Source organism: Sebastes fasciatus, chromosome 4 (genome assembly GCF_043250625.1).
Source record: "Sebastes fasciatus isolate fSebFas1 chromosome 4, fSebFas1.pri, whole genome shotgun sequence".
Classification (NCBI taxonomy): domain Eukaryota; kingdom Metazoa; phylum Chordata; class Actinopteri; order Perciformes; family Sebastidae; genus Sebastes; species Sebastes fasciatus.
Window position 1 is genome coordinate 28,246,054 of NC_133798.1, and position 16,096 is coordinate 28,262,149.

The window sequence follows — 16,096 nt, forward strand, 5'->3', positions numbered from 1 at the left end:
TCCAGACAGACTTTTTTTTTTTTTTTTTTGCCTAAAATGTCTCTTGATAGTACCGGTTGCTGACCCCTGTTCTACAGGTACAGAGCAGGAGAGAAAGAGAGAGGAGTGCGGTGCGCGAATAGCAGACAAGATGAGTGACAGTCGGAAACGAAGCAGCATGTAAAGTTATGATATTCTGGAAATTATAAGTTTTAGAATAATTAAATTGAATAATTTAAGTGATATTTGTGCACACATACTAATCATAGGTCAAAACAGCGCTACATTTGGCTGAATTATAAAAAGGCAGAAGTGGTAAAACGAAGAGCCGTTTGGGAGCCGAAAGAGCCGGCTCTTCTTGGTGAGCTGAGCCAAATGATCTGGCTCACTAAAAAGAGCCGGAATTCCCATCACTAGTGTTTAACGGCTTGTGTCGTTAGTCACCGCCTCGCCGAGAGGGTCCGCAAGTTAAAATCAAGCTCGCACGGTCAAAGCTAAACAGTCAGAAAACTAGAAGTTGGCTTCTGCCGGTTAAACCGGTTAGAGAGGACCAGTCTTCAGTATTGTAACTCTTTATTTCCCGGTATTTCCTGCTCGACTAGCTGACTCCGCCCTGGCCGTGTGTCTGTGTTTGTCTGCTGTCACAGAGTGATCCCTCTTGTCGGTAACTAACTGACTAACTGACGTTAACGGTTAAACAGCCTTCAGCAGGGTTTATAGTGTTATGACGGTTAAACGGCCGTTAAACGGCCGTTAAACGTCCGTTAAACGTCCGTTAAACGTCCGTGTGTAGCAGCAGGGTTTATAGAGTTATGACGGTTAAACGGCCGTTAAGCAGCCGTTAAACGTCCGTTAAACGTCCGTGTGTAGCAGCAGGGTTTATAGAGTTATGACGGTTAAACGGCCGTTAAACGTCCGTTAAACGTCCGTGTGTAGCAGCAGGGTTTATAGAGTGTGACCGGTGAACGGGGGTTGAAGACGGTATAAAGATGTCGGACAGCGGCGGGTTGAGGTGGACGGTGGTGGTTCTGACCTGCCAACACAAAGACAGCGTCTACTCCTTCCAGAGAGGTGAGGACCAGAACCGGGACCCGGGACCGCCCGCTGTTTGAACGGCTCCGGTTCCCGGAAGTGAATTCCCCCATTGATTCACTTTATTGACATGTCAGAATAAAATCCTTATAAACTGGGGAAAAGTTCGGAGACTTGTGTTTGGTGGATTATTTCTCTGTTGTTACAATGCTAATGGTCATTGTATTTTACATCGTTGGAAAGCCTGTTTATTTACCTTCACAATGATGTCCAACTTGTAAAGATCATGCATTTGTGGGATGAGCAGCACAGCTGATTATGTGGGTAGCGCCCAAGAAATAATTGCCAAAATGCTCTGCCAATGGTAAACAGTGTATTCTCCTGTTGGTGTTGACTCTTGTTGTGAGTTGTTTGGTGGATTGGATGATTGAACTCTCTATCAGTAACAAGGAACAAACCAGACATATTGGCTATTTTACACTTTATTCATTTAATACACCGTCAGGAGCCTCAGTAGCGGTGGAAGATCCATACACAGCCACAACAGCCTGGCACCTCCTCCTCATGCTGGTCACCAACCTGGTCACACGTTGCTGTGGGATGGCGTTCCATTCCTCAACCAGGGTTCGTTGCAGGTCAGCCAACGAGGTTGTGTTGGTCACTCTAACACGTAAAGCACGCCCAAGTTGATCCCACAAGTGTTGAATTGGGTTGAGGTCTGGACTCTTGGCAGGCCGTTCCATTCTCTCTACTCCCACATAGGGGAGGTAGTCTGTGATAACCCTGGCTCTGTGGGGGTGAGCGTTGTCATCTTGGAGGATGAAGTTAGGTCCCAGATTGTGGAGATATGGGATCGCCAGTGGCTGCAGAATCTCATCCCAGTATCCCACTGCATTTAGATGGCCTTCAATGATGACAAGCCTTGTTTTGCCAGTGAGGGAGATGCCGCCCCACACCATGACACTGCCCCACCAAAAAGCTGTTACTCGATCGGTGCAACAATCAGCATAGCGTTCTCCGCGTCGTCCCCATACTTTGACCCTGCCATCCAACTTTTGCAGACAGAACCTGGACTCATCACTGAACATGACATTCCCCCACATGTTCAGGTTCCATTGTCTGTGTTGTCGACCCCAGCGCAAACGGGCCTGACGGTGAAGGGCAGTCATTGCAGGCTTCCTGGTAGCCTTATGAGAATACACTGTTTACCATTGGCAGAGCATTTTTGACAATTTTTTCTTGGGCGCCACCCACATAATCAGCTGTGCTGCTCATCCCACAAATGCATGATCCTTACAAGTTGGACATCATTGTGAAGGTAAATGAACAGGCTTTCCAACGATGTAAAATACAATGACCATTAGCATTGTAACAACAGAGAAATAATCGACCAAACACAAGTTTCCAAACTTTTTTTTCCCAGTTTATAAACAGTTTTAAAGAGGAACTATCTGTCATGCTTTTGTGCAAAGATACAAAGTCCACATCCAAGAGGCAAAAAGCTAAAATAGAGTAATAACACACAAGAGTAAAAGCTCTAGTGCAGTATAAGATCATTATCTGGTTTAATAAAAGGCAGCAGCAAACAGGGAAGTTTTAAGCTTTGATTTAAAAGAACTCAGAGTTGGAGTTGGTCCTGCAGTTTTCTGGGAGCTTGTTCCAGATATTTGGTGCATAAAAACTGAATGCTGCTTCTTCTGCATGTGACATTTCTGAACTATTCAATGAGATTGTACCCACCTTAGTATGGAGTCATAGGAGTTGCCATAAAAAAGAATAAATCTGTAAAATAATAAGAAAATGAATGTGGAAATATAAAGAGGAATAAATAAAATAATAAATAAGTAAATAAATAAACAAATGTGGAACTATAAAGATGAATAAGTAAATGAATGTGGAAATATAAAGAGAAATAAATAAAATAATGAATAAGTAAATAAATAAATATGAAAATATAAAGACAAATAACAGAAATAAATGTGAAATAAATGAAAATGCTTATAATTATTATTTCTCTTTATATTTCCACATTTATTTTTTAAAATCTTTTTACAGATTTTTTTTTTTTATGGCACTTCTATGACTCCATACCTTAGAAGAACATTATAGAAATGTTATGTACAGTATAGATAGACAGTGTGTGTGTGTGTGTGTGTGTGTGTGTGTGTGTGTGTGTGTGTCTCTCAGAGCTGGAGTTGCGGCAGCAGCGTGGTGCTCTCTCTCCGGGTGCGTTGGTTTTGACGGTGAGGGACCGCCAGGAGCCGCTGGGCAGCGGCGGGGCGACACTGAACGCTCTGCTGGTCGCTGCTGAACACCTGAGCAACAGAGCCGGACACACTGTGAGTTCACGACGCTCTGACGGGTCAGACTGACGCTGATGATCGTTTTCATCATCCATGAAACTGACTCCTGTTGCTCTATTAATGCTGTTAAGAGTGTTTGTTTTGTCCGACCAGCAGATCGAAAAGATGTTCAGTTTTAGAGAGAGAGTGAGAGCGAGAGAGTGAGAGTGAGTATCGGCAGCTTCAGTAGATTATCAGCCAGCTCTAAATATATAAACAGCTTCTAAACAGAAAAAAACACCAACAACACACAGAAGATCATAAATCAACATGTGGCTGTTAAATAAGATCAGTCAGTCAGTGATTCAGCAGCCAGGTCAACACAGAGAGAGAGACTATATATCTCTATATAATCTATAATCTCTATATATATATATATATAATCTATATGTATCTGAGATGGTCCAGTAGAATAAAACAATAGAATTGAAACAATCCAGGAAGAAATCACAGAAAACAGTTTAGTTTTATACAACCTGAGAGGAAACGTTCAGTCAGCAGAGGATGAAGAGAAACAACAGAGAGAGAGAGAGAGAGAGAGAGAACCACAATAATAGCACAGCAGCTGTAATAACTAATACTAGTAGGACTAATAACACAGAACCACCAGTAGTGGATGTTATTGTGATGTACAGTATGACAAAGATGATCAAACATTCTTAGTATTTCCTGTCATGCTCTTCCTCAGGTGGTGACAGCTGACGTCCTGGATGAAGCTCACATCCTCATCCTCCACACGGTGAGTCCAGCAGCAGCATGTTTACTCCTCCAGATGTTGCTTTGTCCTCTTCAGTCCGTGCTGATGTGTTCATGATGTGTTTATTTTCCTGCTGTAGGGTCGTGACTTCCCTTGGAGCTCCTGCAGCAGAGCGTTCTGCTGGCTGCCGGCTCCAGAGAAACCCGACCAGAGCGTCCAGGCTCCAGTCTGCTGTCTGGACCTGCTGCTGGACTGCCTCAGCACCCAGATTTGTTCTGGTTCTCCTCCCGGTGTTTGGGTCTGCAGCACCGACATGATCCTCAACATCCCTCCGGACTTCGGTGAGTTTATCAACTATCATTTACTGAGGTGACAGCTGTCCAGTATTCAGTAGGCTGATGATGTCATGTAAAAGTGATACACACCTTCCAACCAATCAGAATCGAGTATTTGTCATGGCATAATTCAAAGTATAAATCATCGATGAGTACTCAGAACTTTCTGCTGTGTGTGTAGTTTTGTCCTGGGAGGGTTTCTCTGGTGTTCGGGTTTTGGCGTTACCAGGCGACGTCTCCTATGCAGCCAATCACGGCGTCTACCTGTCCGACCAACAGGTGCTAACTCTTTATTTACAGTTTTTACTTCCCACTGTAACATTTAGAATTATGTTTATGTATTGTTGTTTTTGTATTATTCACTTTAACAATATGAATCCAGACTGAAGGTGCGTTTGTTTTGTGTCCCAGGGTCAGGTCAGGGACATCATCTACAAGGGAACAACGGAGCAGATTCAACAGGCTGTGATGCCTGATGGGAAAGTGCCCCTGGTACGTCCTCCTCTTCTATCCTGTTCTGTAAATCAAACACACCTTTACATTTCCTGTGAAGGCAGAAACTGAAGTCTATTACTGAAGCTGATATTTATTTTCTGAACGGGTCACATTAACTCAGAAGAACCCGTTGTTTCTGAAAAGAGGTATTTTACTGTACAGTTTTTCTTCATCTCCGCCGTATCAAGGTGATGCTCTCAAGCTGTCAAACCTACTCAAATGAATGTGAAACTATCTGCATGGCTGCATACCACCAGGGGTAAAAGGGAAATTGTTTTTATTTAATTCGGGGAAATTAAGTCTTAACATCTTATTATCAAAAAGGCAACAGGTTAATATTTAGTATTTTTCGTCAGAATTTTACTCTTTTTTTTGGTGGAAAAGATTCAATGCCGTATTAGGGCCAGTATAAGTAAATAAAATTAATAAATTTAAGAACCAGGCGAGGGGAGTAATATTCAGAAAAAAATCAGAATTTCCGAGATTAAATCCGTAAATTTACCGTACGTGAAAAAACTTGGATATGCTCTAAGATTAAAGTGGTAAATTTACGAGAAAATAGTCACAAATGTACGGGAAAAAAACTTTTAACATTCTCTGAGATTAAAGTCACAAATTTATGAGAAAAAATTCGTAAATTTACGAGAAAGAAATTTTATATTGTCAAAGAACAAAGTAAACATTTACGAGAAAAAAACTTGAACATTCTTTGAGATTAAAATCACAAATTTACGTGAAAAACCTGAATATTTTCTGAGACTAAAGTCACAAATTTACGATTTTGCTGTGTGTTATGCATAGTTTTTCTACCCCCTGGCGCCGTAATTTATATATTTTTTATCTACGATGGCCCGAAAACAAAAATCTGCCATAAAAGATAAGTCTGATTATAACCAAAACTTTCTTGAAATTCCTGTGATTATCATATTATATATTTCATGTTTAAGTTGATATTTCATAAATGTTTGTATCTGATGTAATGTGTGTGTGTGTGTGTGTGTGTGTGTGTGTGTGTGTGTGTGCAGGTGTCGGGTCCAGTCTTCTTCAGCAGGTCTGTATCAGAGAAGTTGCTGCAGACTCACGTCACTGCTCCTCTGGACGGCTGCACCTACCTGGGCCTGGACTCTGGAGCACCGCCCCTCCAGGTACCGGTCCGTCTGTCTATCTGATCAAGCAGAAACAAAGAGGGAGGATGCATTCAAATGCTCCCAAACACCAGAGTTTCATTTTTACCAGAATAATAATTTTATTTTGTAAAAGAAAAAAATGCATATGAATGTGCATGATTCTTGTTACTTAACAAAGATCTCACAACCTGATAACAGTGATATATCAATATGTCACTGTCACTGTCACTGTTTTTAATCGTCCAGATGTCAGTTTTGGTCATTTCCTGTTGGACAGCTGATCAGGAACAGTGCTGTCTTCCTCTTTATCTCTTCATCTCGTTGGTCAGGTGTCTCTGTTCCTGGACGTGTTGAAGTGTCTCTGCTCAGATCTGACTCAGGATCAGTTTGTGAGTGAGGAGCGAGCCGGCTGCAGTTCAGCTGTTGGACCACAGGGGGCGGCGGTGAGGGGCGGCAGGACGGAGCTGTGGAGGATCCTGAGAGGAGCTCCGCTTAGTCTGGGTGGGTGTCTCTGCCCTTTACACCTGTCTGTCTCTCCTTTAGACCTGTCTGTCTCTCTCTTTGGCCCTGTTCAGACCTGGCATTAACTGAGTCCAGAGTGCTGAGTGATCCGATTGTTGGACAGCTTTAAGTACGTCTGTTCACACCTGCTATTAGAATGCGTCTCCACATGCGTCTTCACTTGTGATCCGATCTCACTTCCCCGCTTTATATGTAAATAAACACGTAGTAAACACACAGCAGCCGCTGTTACGTAACATTACAGGAATGTCAGTAGTAATATCCTACATATTCATGAATTCGGGTACATTTTATCAACATCAAAATAAAAGGTTATTGTACCGGAGGGCCCCGGGGACCTCCGTGCCGAGGACACCGCTGCCTTTATCAGGAAACAGCGGCGTACAGAGCTTCAGAGAGCCGGGGAGGAGAGAGAGAGCAAGCGGGTATCAGCTCCGTGCAAAGCAGCGGGAAAAAACACAGACACATCTTCGACAGTCTGATAATAATGACCTTCCCCTGACTATAGTAGTCTGATAGTCTGTAGATATGTAGCCTAGAAACAAGATATATTTTAATAAAACACAGTTGTCCCGACAGGATACAGTAGAGCACAGAGGTCGTTACCATGACGCCAGGCGTCTTCCTGTCTATTCACCTGAGGACGCAGAGACCCGCGGATCCCATCTCTGTCAGTCTGTCTTTAAAAACCCAGCCCAGTGTTGCCAACTATTTTCCAATCAAAGGAGCTCTGGAACAGCTCAGACCGAAGAATCATTTAAAGCTTCAGTGGGCAGTATATATTTTTGCCATCATTGGGGAAAATATCCATAATAACCTTTCAGCATATTGTACTTAAAGTGTTCTGAGAGGAAACTAGACTTCTGCACCTCCTCATGGCTCCGTTTTCAGACTTTAAGAAATCTTTGACTTTGACCAATCACAGGTCATTTCATTGAGAGAGTGTTCCTATTGGCTGTGCTCCGGCTGGTGGGCGGTGCTTGGTATTTCCTCAGCAGATCTCAAAATGGCTGCCGGGTCACAAACGTTCTCATTTTACAGCTAAACAGTACACTAAAAGATGATTCTGAAAACATTTGAGGAGAAAAATAGGCATTACAGTAACAGAATATTGATTCATATTTGATCAGCGCTGCCTAGTTTGACCGTTTGATCGGAGTTGGCGAGTGATTGACAGCCGCTCAGAGACTGCAGGCTCCAGATCAGCTCTGATTAGTTGTTTTCCTCCGGTCTGTGAAATCTTGCAGATGCCATTAAGAGCATCGGAGGACACAGAGGAACATGATTTTTTTTCCAGATGACCTGTCTCATGCACTTCTGTCAGGATATAGTGACCGTTTTATAAAAATAACTTTTTTTAATCATATTTGCTCCGTTTCTACCAACTTCAGCTTTAAGTAAATGATCTGAGGACACAAGATGTCTCCTGCTTCACTGAAAAGTGTCAGTGACCCGGAGGCTTCACGTTTCATACTGGACTCTGATTGGCTCCAAACTAGTAGTGATGTCATAAATCCTGTGGGTAAGACTGCTGCTCTCGTCCTGACAGTGTACGTCCCCGGCGGTCGCTATGACTATCTGACTCTGTCTGGAAAGCATCACGTGGAGCGACTGAGCTGTGATTGGACGAACAGAAACACTCTGTCTCACATCCAGGTGACACTTCCTGTTTCCTCAGCGTGCATCATCATTGTCATTAAAATCAGTCCCCAATCAGGTCCTCTGTTCTCACAGCAGTTTCCTGTTTCAGATGGATAGTGCGGTGGACGACGGCGGTCGAGTGATCAACAGCGTTCTGGAGGGAGACGTTGCCGTGGCGACCGGAGCGGTGGTGCAACACTGTCACCTGCAGGTCAGGAAGAGTTCACTGCTGCTGTTCATGTATACAGTGGTGACCTTTGTGACCTTTGACCTCTCCACCAGGGTCCTCTGGAAGTCCCGTCAGGTTGTTTACTGTCGGGTCTCGAGTTGACGACATCACAGTGTATCAGGCAGCTGGAGCTGGCCGATGACATCATCATCCAGGGACATCGCATAGAGGTGGGGGAACTGAAGCTGAGCGTCTACACGGTGACGGGAGCGCAGGACGACCTTGAGGTACACAGAAACATTTAACTCACTGAAAAGATTTATCTGGAGCTTTCAAACATATCTCATGGTCTTCATCCGCTGAGGGAGACTGAGCTGCTGTTAAAAGCACTGTAAGAAGCGAGTAAGTGGACTTTGAGTTGAGTTGATGTGTTTCTAAGGTCAAGAATGAACTTTAACTCTCATATTTAACTCTTGTCTGACTTCATCCTTTATTTATTTATTTAACTTTTATTTTATTTTATTGATTTTTTTAGAAGCTTTAAGCAAGAAAACTTTATTTATAAAACACAGAGTGTACAAAAAGAGTAAAGGGAAAAGTAGAAGATTAAAAAAAAAACAGAATCCACATTAATGCACATGTTTTGGATTATTATTATTATCTCTGTACATATTCTCCATACTTCATACTTTTGTACATTCCTGCACAAACTGTACAGCTCTTCATTTTAAAAACAGATATGTTATACATATTCTGTCATATTTTTCTATTTTATTTATGTTTCTTGACTGTTGCAGTTCTTTATTTTCTCTATATATTTATTGTTATGCTCCAAAACACCAAGACAAATTCCATGTATGTGAAAGCCTACTTGTCAATAAACCTGATTCTGATATAAAAACGGGTGAAATTAAGTCACAACCCACAAAATAAAAGGTTTAAAATCAAGAGACAGCCAAAGAAAATAAATTAGTGTTCAAATAAAACACTCTCAAATTTCAATATTCGTAATATTCTGATCATAAAATGTAAAAATATTGTCACCGACCGAAGTCAGAAACCAACTGAGACACTTCCTGTCTGACCTCCTCTTCCTCCTCCTCAGGTCTCCTCTGATGACAGCAGTTCCTCCTTCCTGAACCAGAGATGGAGCCTCCTCTACAGCAGAACGGGAATCCAGTAGGACTCCTGATCTTTAAAACATCATTTTGTGGCATACTTCCTGTTTAAACTTCTTTTAGTGTTGAGATTTTTCTGTAAACCACAAGTCCTCCTCTCCTCTCCTCTCCTCTCCTCTCCTCTCCTCTCCTCTCCTCTCCTCTCCTCAACTCTCCTCTCCTCTCCTCTCCTCTCCTCTCCTCTCCTCTCCTCCCCTCCCCTCCCATCCCCTTCTCTCCTCTTCTCTTCCTCTCAGGCCGGAGGAGTTGTGGGTCAGAGGAGAACGACGCTCCCTCCTGGAGGCTCGTCTCTTCCCGGTCCTCCACCCCAGAGGAGGTGCTGTGGGTCTGGAGGGAGGTGTCGGCTGGCTGCTGGGTGGAGCCGGCTGTCTGCGGAGGTGGAGGGAGGCGTGGAGGCTCTCTCTGAAGGAGGTGATGTCACTCACCTGCCAGGAGGCGGAGCTACAGTGGAGGGAGGAGTTACTGTTCCTGGCAGGGAGGAGGAGAGTGATGGACGCCCTGAGGAGTCGCACAGACGTCTGCCTGCTGCCTTGCTTCAGGGCTGCGGTGCTGGGAGGCCAGCAGGAGGCGCTGCTGGAGGCACTGGACAGCAGTGAGTCACAATCACAATCTCATGAATTCCCGTACTGTTGTGTTCATGTCATGTTTTCATTATTTGTGCATTATTGTCAAACTCATCAGCAGCTACTGAATGGACCTCCTGTTGAGACTGTTTTTATCTTTATTTTGTATTTATTAATTCAACATCCTGTTTCTGCTCTTTTTTTCAGTTGCTGCAGGTAGCAGGAAGCAGGGGGCCGAGTCAGGGGCGGAGTCAGGTGCAGAGCTGGGCGTGGCAGCTCGCTGCCTCTCCTGTATTGCTGACGTGTTGGTGTGCATGGCGGGAGGAAAGGGAGGCCTGAGGAGCGGGCCAGCCGCTAACAAGGCCTGGAGCTCCGCCTACTTCCTGTTGGAGGAGGGTAACCTGAGGGGCGGGATCGACGCCCTGGCTATGCAGAGAGAACACTGGCTGAGCAGGTGAGCGTGACTGCCCCCTAATAACATCTTGCACTGTAACTGTTATGGTTGTATTTTATACATGTTTATTCTGTCTTAGCTTGTTTTTATAGACTGAGGAACGCACAGATTGTTTAGGTCACTAATTTTATCTTATCGTTTTTATGTTAATTTTCATGTGAAGCACTCAGTGCATGTAATGTCTTTATTGTTTAGCACTTTGAGCTGCAGTTATTGTCTGAAAGGTACTATACAAATAAACTAGGGCTGTCAATCGATTAAAATATTTAATCGCAAATGAATCACACATTTTTTATCTGTTCGAAATGTACTTTAAAGGGACTGTTTTTAACTTCTTACACGTATAAATCATTGCGGGTCGGTGTCCCATGCGCACTCGCATGTGGCTACGCTGTTCAGACTCCAACACAAACTACACGGAAGCACCAAAACCACAAAGTTCTATCTAGTGAAGCCCGTCTGTTAAACAGTGTTGGCCGCGGTTGGAGGACGCGGGGGAGACCGTAGCTTTGGTCTCCAGGGCCGGAGTCTCTGCTGTACTCTGCTCCTCTGCCTGTCCTGCTTGCCTTCACTCACACAATGCGCTCGTTCTCACTTGCTCTTTCGTTCCACTCTCACGTGCATGCGCGCACACTACACACTGTAGAAGAGTTAGTTTAGCTCTGAGAATATCTAGGAAATGTACAGTGGACATTTGTGCAGAAATAAATGCTGCAGCTCCTCCTCCCGTGTCCCGTTATCGTCTCCGACCAAAACTCTGGTGTCTCCCCTGTTCCCTACGACCGCGGTCGGGAGGCTGAGGCAGGAAAAGCCAACACTAGGATCAGCATTGATTCATGGAGAGACATTCGTCTGGTCAGCTAACATTACTGCCAAGCAGGTGAAATATAGAGTGATATTGTGGTTTTAGCTGATGTGTGTCGCCTCACTGCTTTGACCAATGCTCGTTCATCTCTATGTAGAGCGAGCACAAGCAGGGAGATTTGTCAAGTAATTAATACTCTTCTCAACATGGGAGTGGACAAATATGCTGCTTTTTGCAAATGTATGTATATATTTATTATTGGAAATCAATTACCAACACAAAACAATGACAAATATTGTCCAGAAACCCTCACAGGTACTGCATTTAGCATAACAATTTGCTCAAATCATAACATGGCAAACTGCAGCCCAACAGGCAACAACAGCTGTCAGTGTGTCAGTGTGCTGACTTGACTATGACTTGCCCCAAAAATAATTTGCATTAAAGCGTTATTATCGTGTTAACCATGACAGCACTAAAATTAAGTTTATTAATGTCATTATATTATTATTATTACAGGCCCGACCTGCTGGTGCGGGCGGCGCGGCACTACGAAGGCGCCGGCCAGGTGCTCCTACGACAAGCTTTGATGTCATCGCAGAGGTTCATCTCTATTGGCCAGGGGGAGGTCCCACCCCTGGAGGAGTGGCAGGAAGTGGAGTGTCCCTCCAGACTGGACCTGGCCGGTGAGTCGACGGAAAATAATACCAGAATATTCTTTTCTATATGTTAATTTAGTGTCCACAGTCAGCTGTTTGCTAACACATTAACCGTGAAGGTAACTACTTTTATTTAAAAAAAATGTTTTTAAAGCAGCTTTAAACACCATTTGTGTGTAAATCAGTGTCAGGCCAAACTGTGGTGCTTCCAATGTGGAGCAATAATTTGGTTTGTCCCAAAAAATATATATTTTATTGTTTGTATTTCCGCTTTTACAAATCTATGTGGAAATGTCCTAATCAGATATCAGCTCCGTAACATTTAAGTTGATTTACATTTAATCCTCCCTCCGTTGAACGGTTAAACGCTGTCAACGTATCCTCCAGCTGTGGTAAACTCAGTAAACAGCAGCATCGTTGTGTTTCAGGCGGCTGGAGCGACACGCCGCCCATCGCCTTCGAGCATGGCGGCTCTGTGACCAACGTTGCAGTGAAGGTCGATGGGAAGCGTCCTATTGGTGCCCGGGCCCGTCGCATCAGAGAGCCCCGCCTCCTGCTGGTCAGCCACACTGGAGGGCGGGACAGCGGGGTTTCCACGGAGACGGTGTGTGACAACCTGGATGACCTGAGGGACTACTGTCAGCCGCACGCACCTGGTAGGAGATTAAAGGGAATGACGGGGTTAATGAGAGTTTCCCTCTGTGTTCATGTGTGTTACAGCCATCCATGGATGTATAAAGAGCTGATGTTGACATGAAACGACCAACTGACTTTCACTTCTTAATAATATATTTTCTTTGTTACAGGAGCCCTGCTGAAGGCCGTGTGTGTGTGCAGCGGTCTGGTGTCTCTCTCCTCCCAGCATGCTCTGGGGGATCAGCTGATGCAGCGGTGGGGAGGAGGGGTGGAGCTCCACAGCTGGTCGGTGCTGCCCACCGGATCTGGTCTTGGTAAGAAACAAACCAACCTGCAGGAAATAAAACTATCACAACAACTCAGCACTGCACAATCAATCAAATATTAATCATGATTTTGGCTTCTGACAATTAAGTGAATATGATCGACTGACGTTTAAAATGCTCCGCTCATAGTAAAAGCTGCTGCATATCAAATTAAGCGCATCCTAAACTAGCAGCCTGGTGAATGACCAGGGGGCGATCCAGATGTTATGGCTTCACTTTAGGGGAGCTGTCATGCAGCTGTGCTCACACACTGCAGCGGCAGCCTGTGAGAAACTTTCCTGAATGTTTTGGCTGCAGTCCAGAGTAGAAGAGAAATCTACTGTATATTAAATATAAAATGTTCTGAATGAAGGTGAAGAAAAACTTATTTTTTGTCAATTTTTTTAACACATTAACGCAACTTGGGATTTTTAGGTTGTAGCAGCTCAGTTATAAAGCTAGAGTGAAGATAAAAACCTAACGAATCCATCGGTACCAACCATGTCATACTAGCTTGTCGTGAAGGACGTTAAATAACGCTCCAAACTTACGCAAAATGTTGTCGAGGAAAAACTGTCATGGCCATTTTCAAGTCCCTTGACCTCTGACCTCCAGATATGTGAATTAAAACACTGAAATGAACAGAGTGAAAATGGTATCTGATTACATAAAACCGACAAACTGCATAATTTGCAGTTGAAAAAATTAATAAATCGCAATATTCAGCATATTGAATTTAAAAAAAAATTGCATTAAGATCGTATTGTGACTTAAGTATCATGATAATATCACATCGTAGGACCCTCTGGTGATTCCCACCACTAATGAAACCTCTCAAAGTCTAAATGTCTAATAATACGTAGTAATAATAATAATAATGATAAATACAGATGGTCAGGAGGTCAGAGGTTAATCAGTCCTTGTCCTGCAGGTACCAGCAGTATCCTGGCGGGGGCACTGTTGGCTGCAGTCTACAGGTGTACGGGTCAAACCTACGACACCGACTCGCTCATCCACGCCGTTCTGTACCTGGAACAGATTCTCACCACAGGTGGGTCTTCAGTTCAGTGTTGTCAAGTATCAGAGAGGAGACAACCAGTCTGCTGCCTCTCTCTGATTGGACTGAACTCCTTCTTCTTCTTCTTCTTCTTCTCCTCCAGGTGGAGGATGGCAGGATCAGGTGGGAGGTCTGGTGGGCGGAGTCAAAGTGGCTCGTTCCAGAGCGTCTCTGCCCCTGCACGTAGAAGTGGAACGTCTCAGTCCTCCAGAGGACTTCCTGGTTTCTCTGGAGCAGCACCTCCTGCTGGTGTACACCGGGAAAACTCGCCTGGCTCGCAACCTGCTGCAGGTCTGTCTGACTGTCTGACTGCCTGTCTGTCTGTCTGTCTGTCTGTGTCTGTCTGTCTCTCACTATCTGTCTTTACATGGAGTTCACTACTGTTCACCGTACACTACCTGCTCAGGTACTCTGATTGCTACCTGCTCAGGTACTCTGTTCACTACCTGGTCAGGTACTCTGTTCACTACCTGCTCAGGTACTCTGTTCACTACCTGCTCAGGTACTCTGTTCACTACCTGCTCAGGTACTCTGTTCACTACCTGGTCAGGTACTCTGTTCACTACCTGCTCAGGTACTCTGTTCACTACCTGCTCAGGTACTCTGTTCACTACCTGTTCAGGTACTCTGTTCACTACCTGTTCAGGTAGTCATTCATCAGGTGACACAAACACAAAGACTCCTGATGAATCATCATGTTGCTCTGCAGCTGCTGGATGTGGAAATAAGTTTAAAATATGAACTTAAAAGGTGATGATATGTTAATGTTTTTAGTGCAGCTTTAATATAAGAGTGCTTTTGATGGACACTATTCTCCCACAATCCACTGCACAAAGGAAATGGAGGAGCAGCTCACAGGGAAAAATAAATTAAACAATGATGGTGATGATGGTTTTGTCTGCAGGATGTGGTTCGTAGCTGGTACAGTCGTCTGCCCTCGATGGTCCAGAACGCCCAGCAGCTGGTGGCCAACTCAGAGGAGTGTGCCAGAGCCTGTTCAGACGGTGAGACCGGTCACCTCAACAGGGTGTATAACACTGCATTCAGCTTTTAAATCACAGTCTGAAATCTGTCCCTCAGGTTCTCTGTCCAGACTGGGTCTGTGTCTGGACCGCTCGTGGCAGCACAAGAAGCTGATGGCTCCTGGTTGTGAGCCGGCCTCAGTGAGGGCCATGATGGAGGCCCTGAGGCCGCTGGTCCTGGGTCAGAGCCTGGCCGGGGCCGGAGGGGGGGGCTTCCTCTACCTGCTGACGCGGGAGCCTCGACAGCGGCAGGCGGTGCTGCAGGTCCTCCACAACACACCGGTAAGCACCAACACTGATCACACACACACACCTCAGTGTAATAAGGTTAACATGTTAATACTAAATAATATAAATAATAATAATGTAAATAATAAAGTCCAGATCCGTGGTGCCGATTGGTTTGTTTTAGGGTCTGGGAGACTTCAGCGTTCACTCAGTGGAGCTGGACATGGATGGGATTAAAGTCCTACCAACATCCTGAGGACACACACACACACGTATTGTATTATTAATATTTTATTAATTTGTCACACTGCACCTTTAAATGAGCAATTCATCTGTATTTAATGGAAACATTACAGACGTTTAAGGGATAAAATTATGAGTTTTGGTTCATAAAGTTTGCTGTATTTCAGCTTTAATAATGTAAATGATTGATCAGTGTTGATGTCTTCAGTGTTGGACGGGACATTTTAACTGTCATCCAGGCACTTTTAACTTTTACTTTTGTAGTGTTGGTGACTTTTGGGTTCACATTCAGAGCTGATGTACTAATATAAATGTGAAGGAGTCTTTCTTTGTATTATGGATCTATTTTTGATGATGAAGCTGTGAGATTCAGTTAATAAACTGAGAATAAATACAGGACAAAAAGCTCATTGTTTTGGGGTGTTTTGAGTGTGTGTGTGTCTGAAGACAACATCCTGTTATTGACTGTAAATACTTTGTTCAGCCTCCAGAGGAACAACATCTAAATATCATTAAACTGTCTCTTCATCACTCTAAAGTAAATGTCATGTCACTGAAGCAACAATATTATTAAAATATGACCAGACTTCTCTTTTTAAAAGACATT

The 16,096-nt window shown here is 44.1% G+C and overlaps 1 protein-coding gene across 3 annotated transcripts; it reads left to right on the top strand.

Moving 5' to 3' along the window:
* Window positions 1-460: 460 nt before the first annotated feature.
* fcsk (fucose kinase) lies at window positions 461-15,894 on the top strand. Of its 3 annotated transcripts, XM_074633388.1 has the most exons (23): window positions 487-892; window positions 958-1,050; window positions 3,199-3,350; window positions 4,042-4,092; window positions 4,190-4,391; window positions 4,567-4,664; window positions 4,797-4,877; window positions 5,906-6,025; window positions 6,337-6,508; window positions 8,079-8,185; window positions 8,280-8,381; window positions 8,453-8,626; window positions 9,445-9,518; window positions 9,754-10,109; window positions 10,288-10,534; window positions 11,859-12,025; window positions 12,427-12,654; window positions 12,805-12,948; window positions 13,871-13,990; window positions 14,100-14,287; window positions 14,901-15,000; window positions 15,077-15,300; window positions 15,403-15,894. In XM_074633388.1, the coding sequence occupies exons 2-23, from the start codon at window positions 969-971 to the stop codon at window positions 15,481-15,483; spliced, it is 3,270 nt and encodes a 1,089-aa protein (XP_074489489.1). In that variant the 5' UTR covers window positions 487-892; window positions 958-968; the 3' UTR covers window positions 15,484-15,894. The 3 variants fall into 3 exon arrangements, with proteins under 3 accessions (XP_074489488.1, XP_074489490.1, XP_074489489.1); XM_074633387.1 differs by having other exon boundaries at window positions 461-1,050; XM_074633389.1 differs by having other exon boundaries at window positions 461-1,050; window positions 15,431-15,894.
* The last annotated feature ends 202 nt before the right edge of the window (window positions 15,895-16,096 follow it).

What these genes read in the sequence shown, in the direction of transcription:
- fcsk (XM_074633387.1), top strand. Translation starts at nt 969, where the DNA reads ATGTCGGACAGCGGCGGGTTGAGGTGGACGGTGGTGGTTCTGACCTGC. An exon ending in TGCAACACTGTCACCTGCAG is followed by an intron (nt 8,382 to 8,452) that starts GTCAGGAAGAGT and finishes CCTCTCCACCAG; the next exon opens with GGTCCTCTGGAAGTCCCGTC. An exon ending in AGAGAACACTGGCTGAGCAG is followed by an intron (nt 10,535 to 11,858) that starts GTGAGCGTGACT and finishes TTATTATTACAG; the next exon opens with GCCCGACCTGCTGGTGCGGG.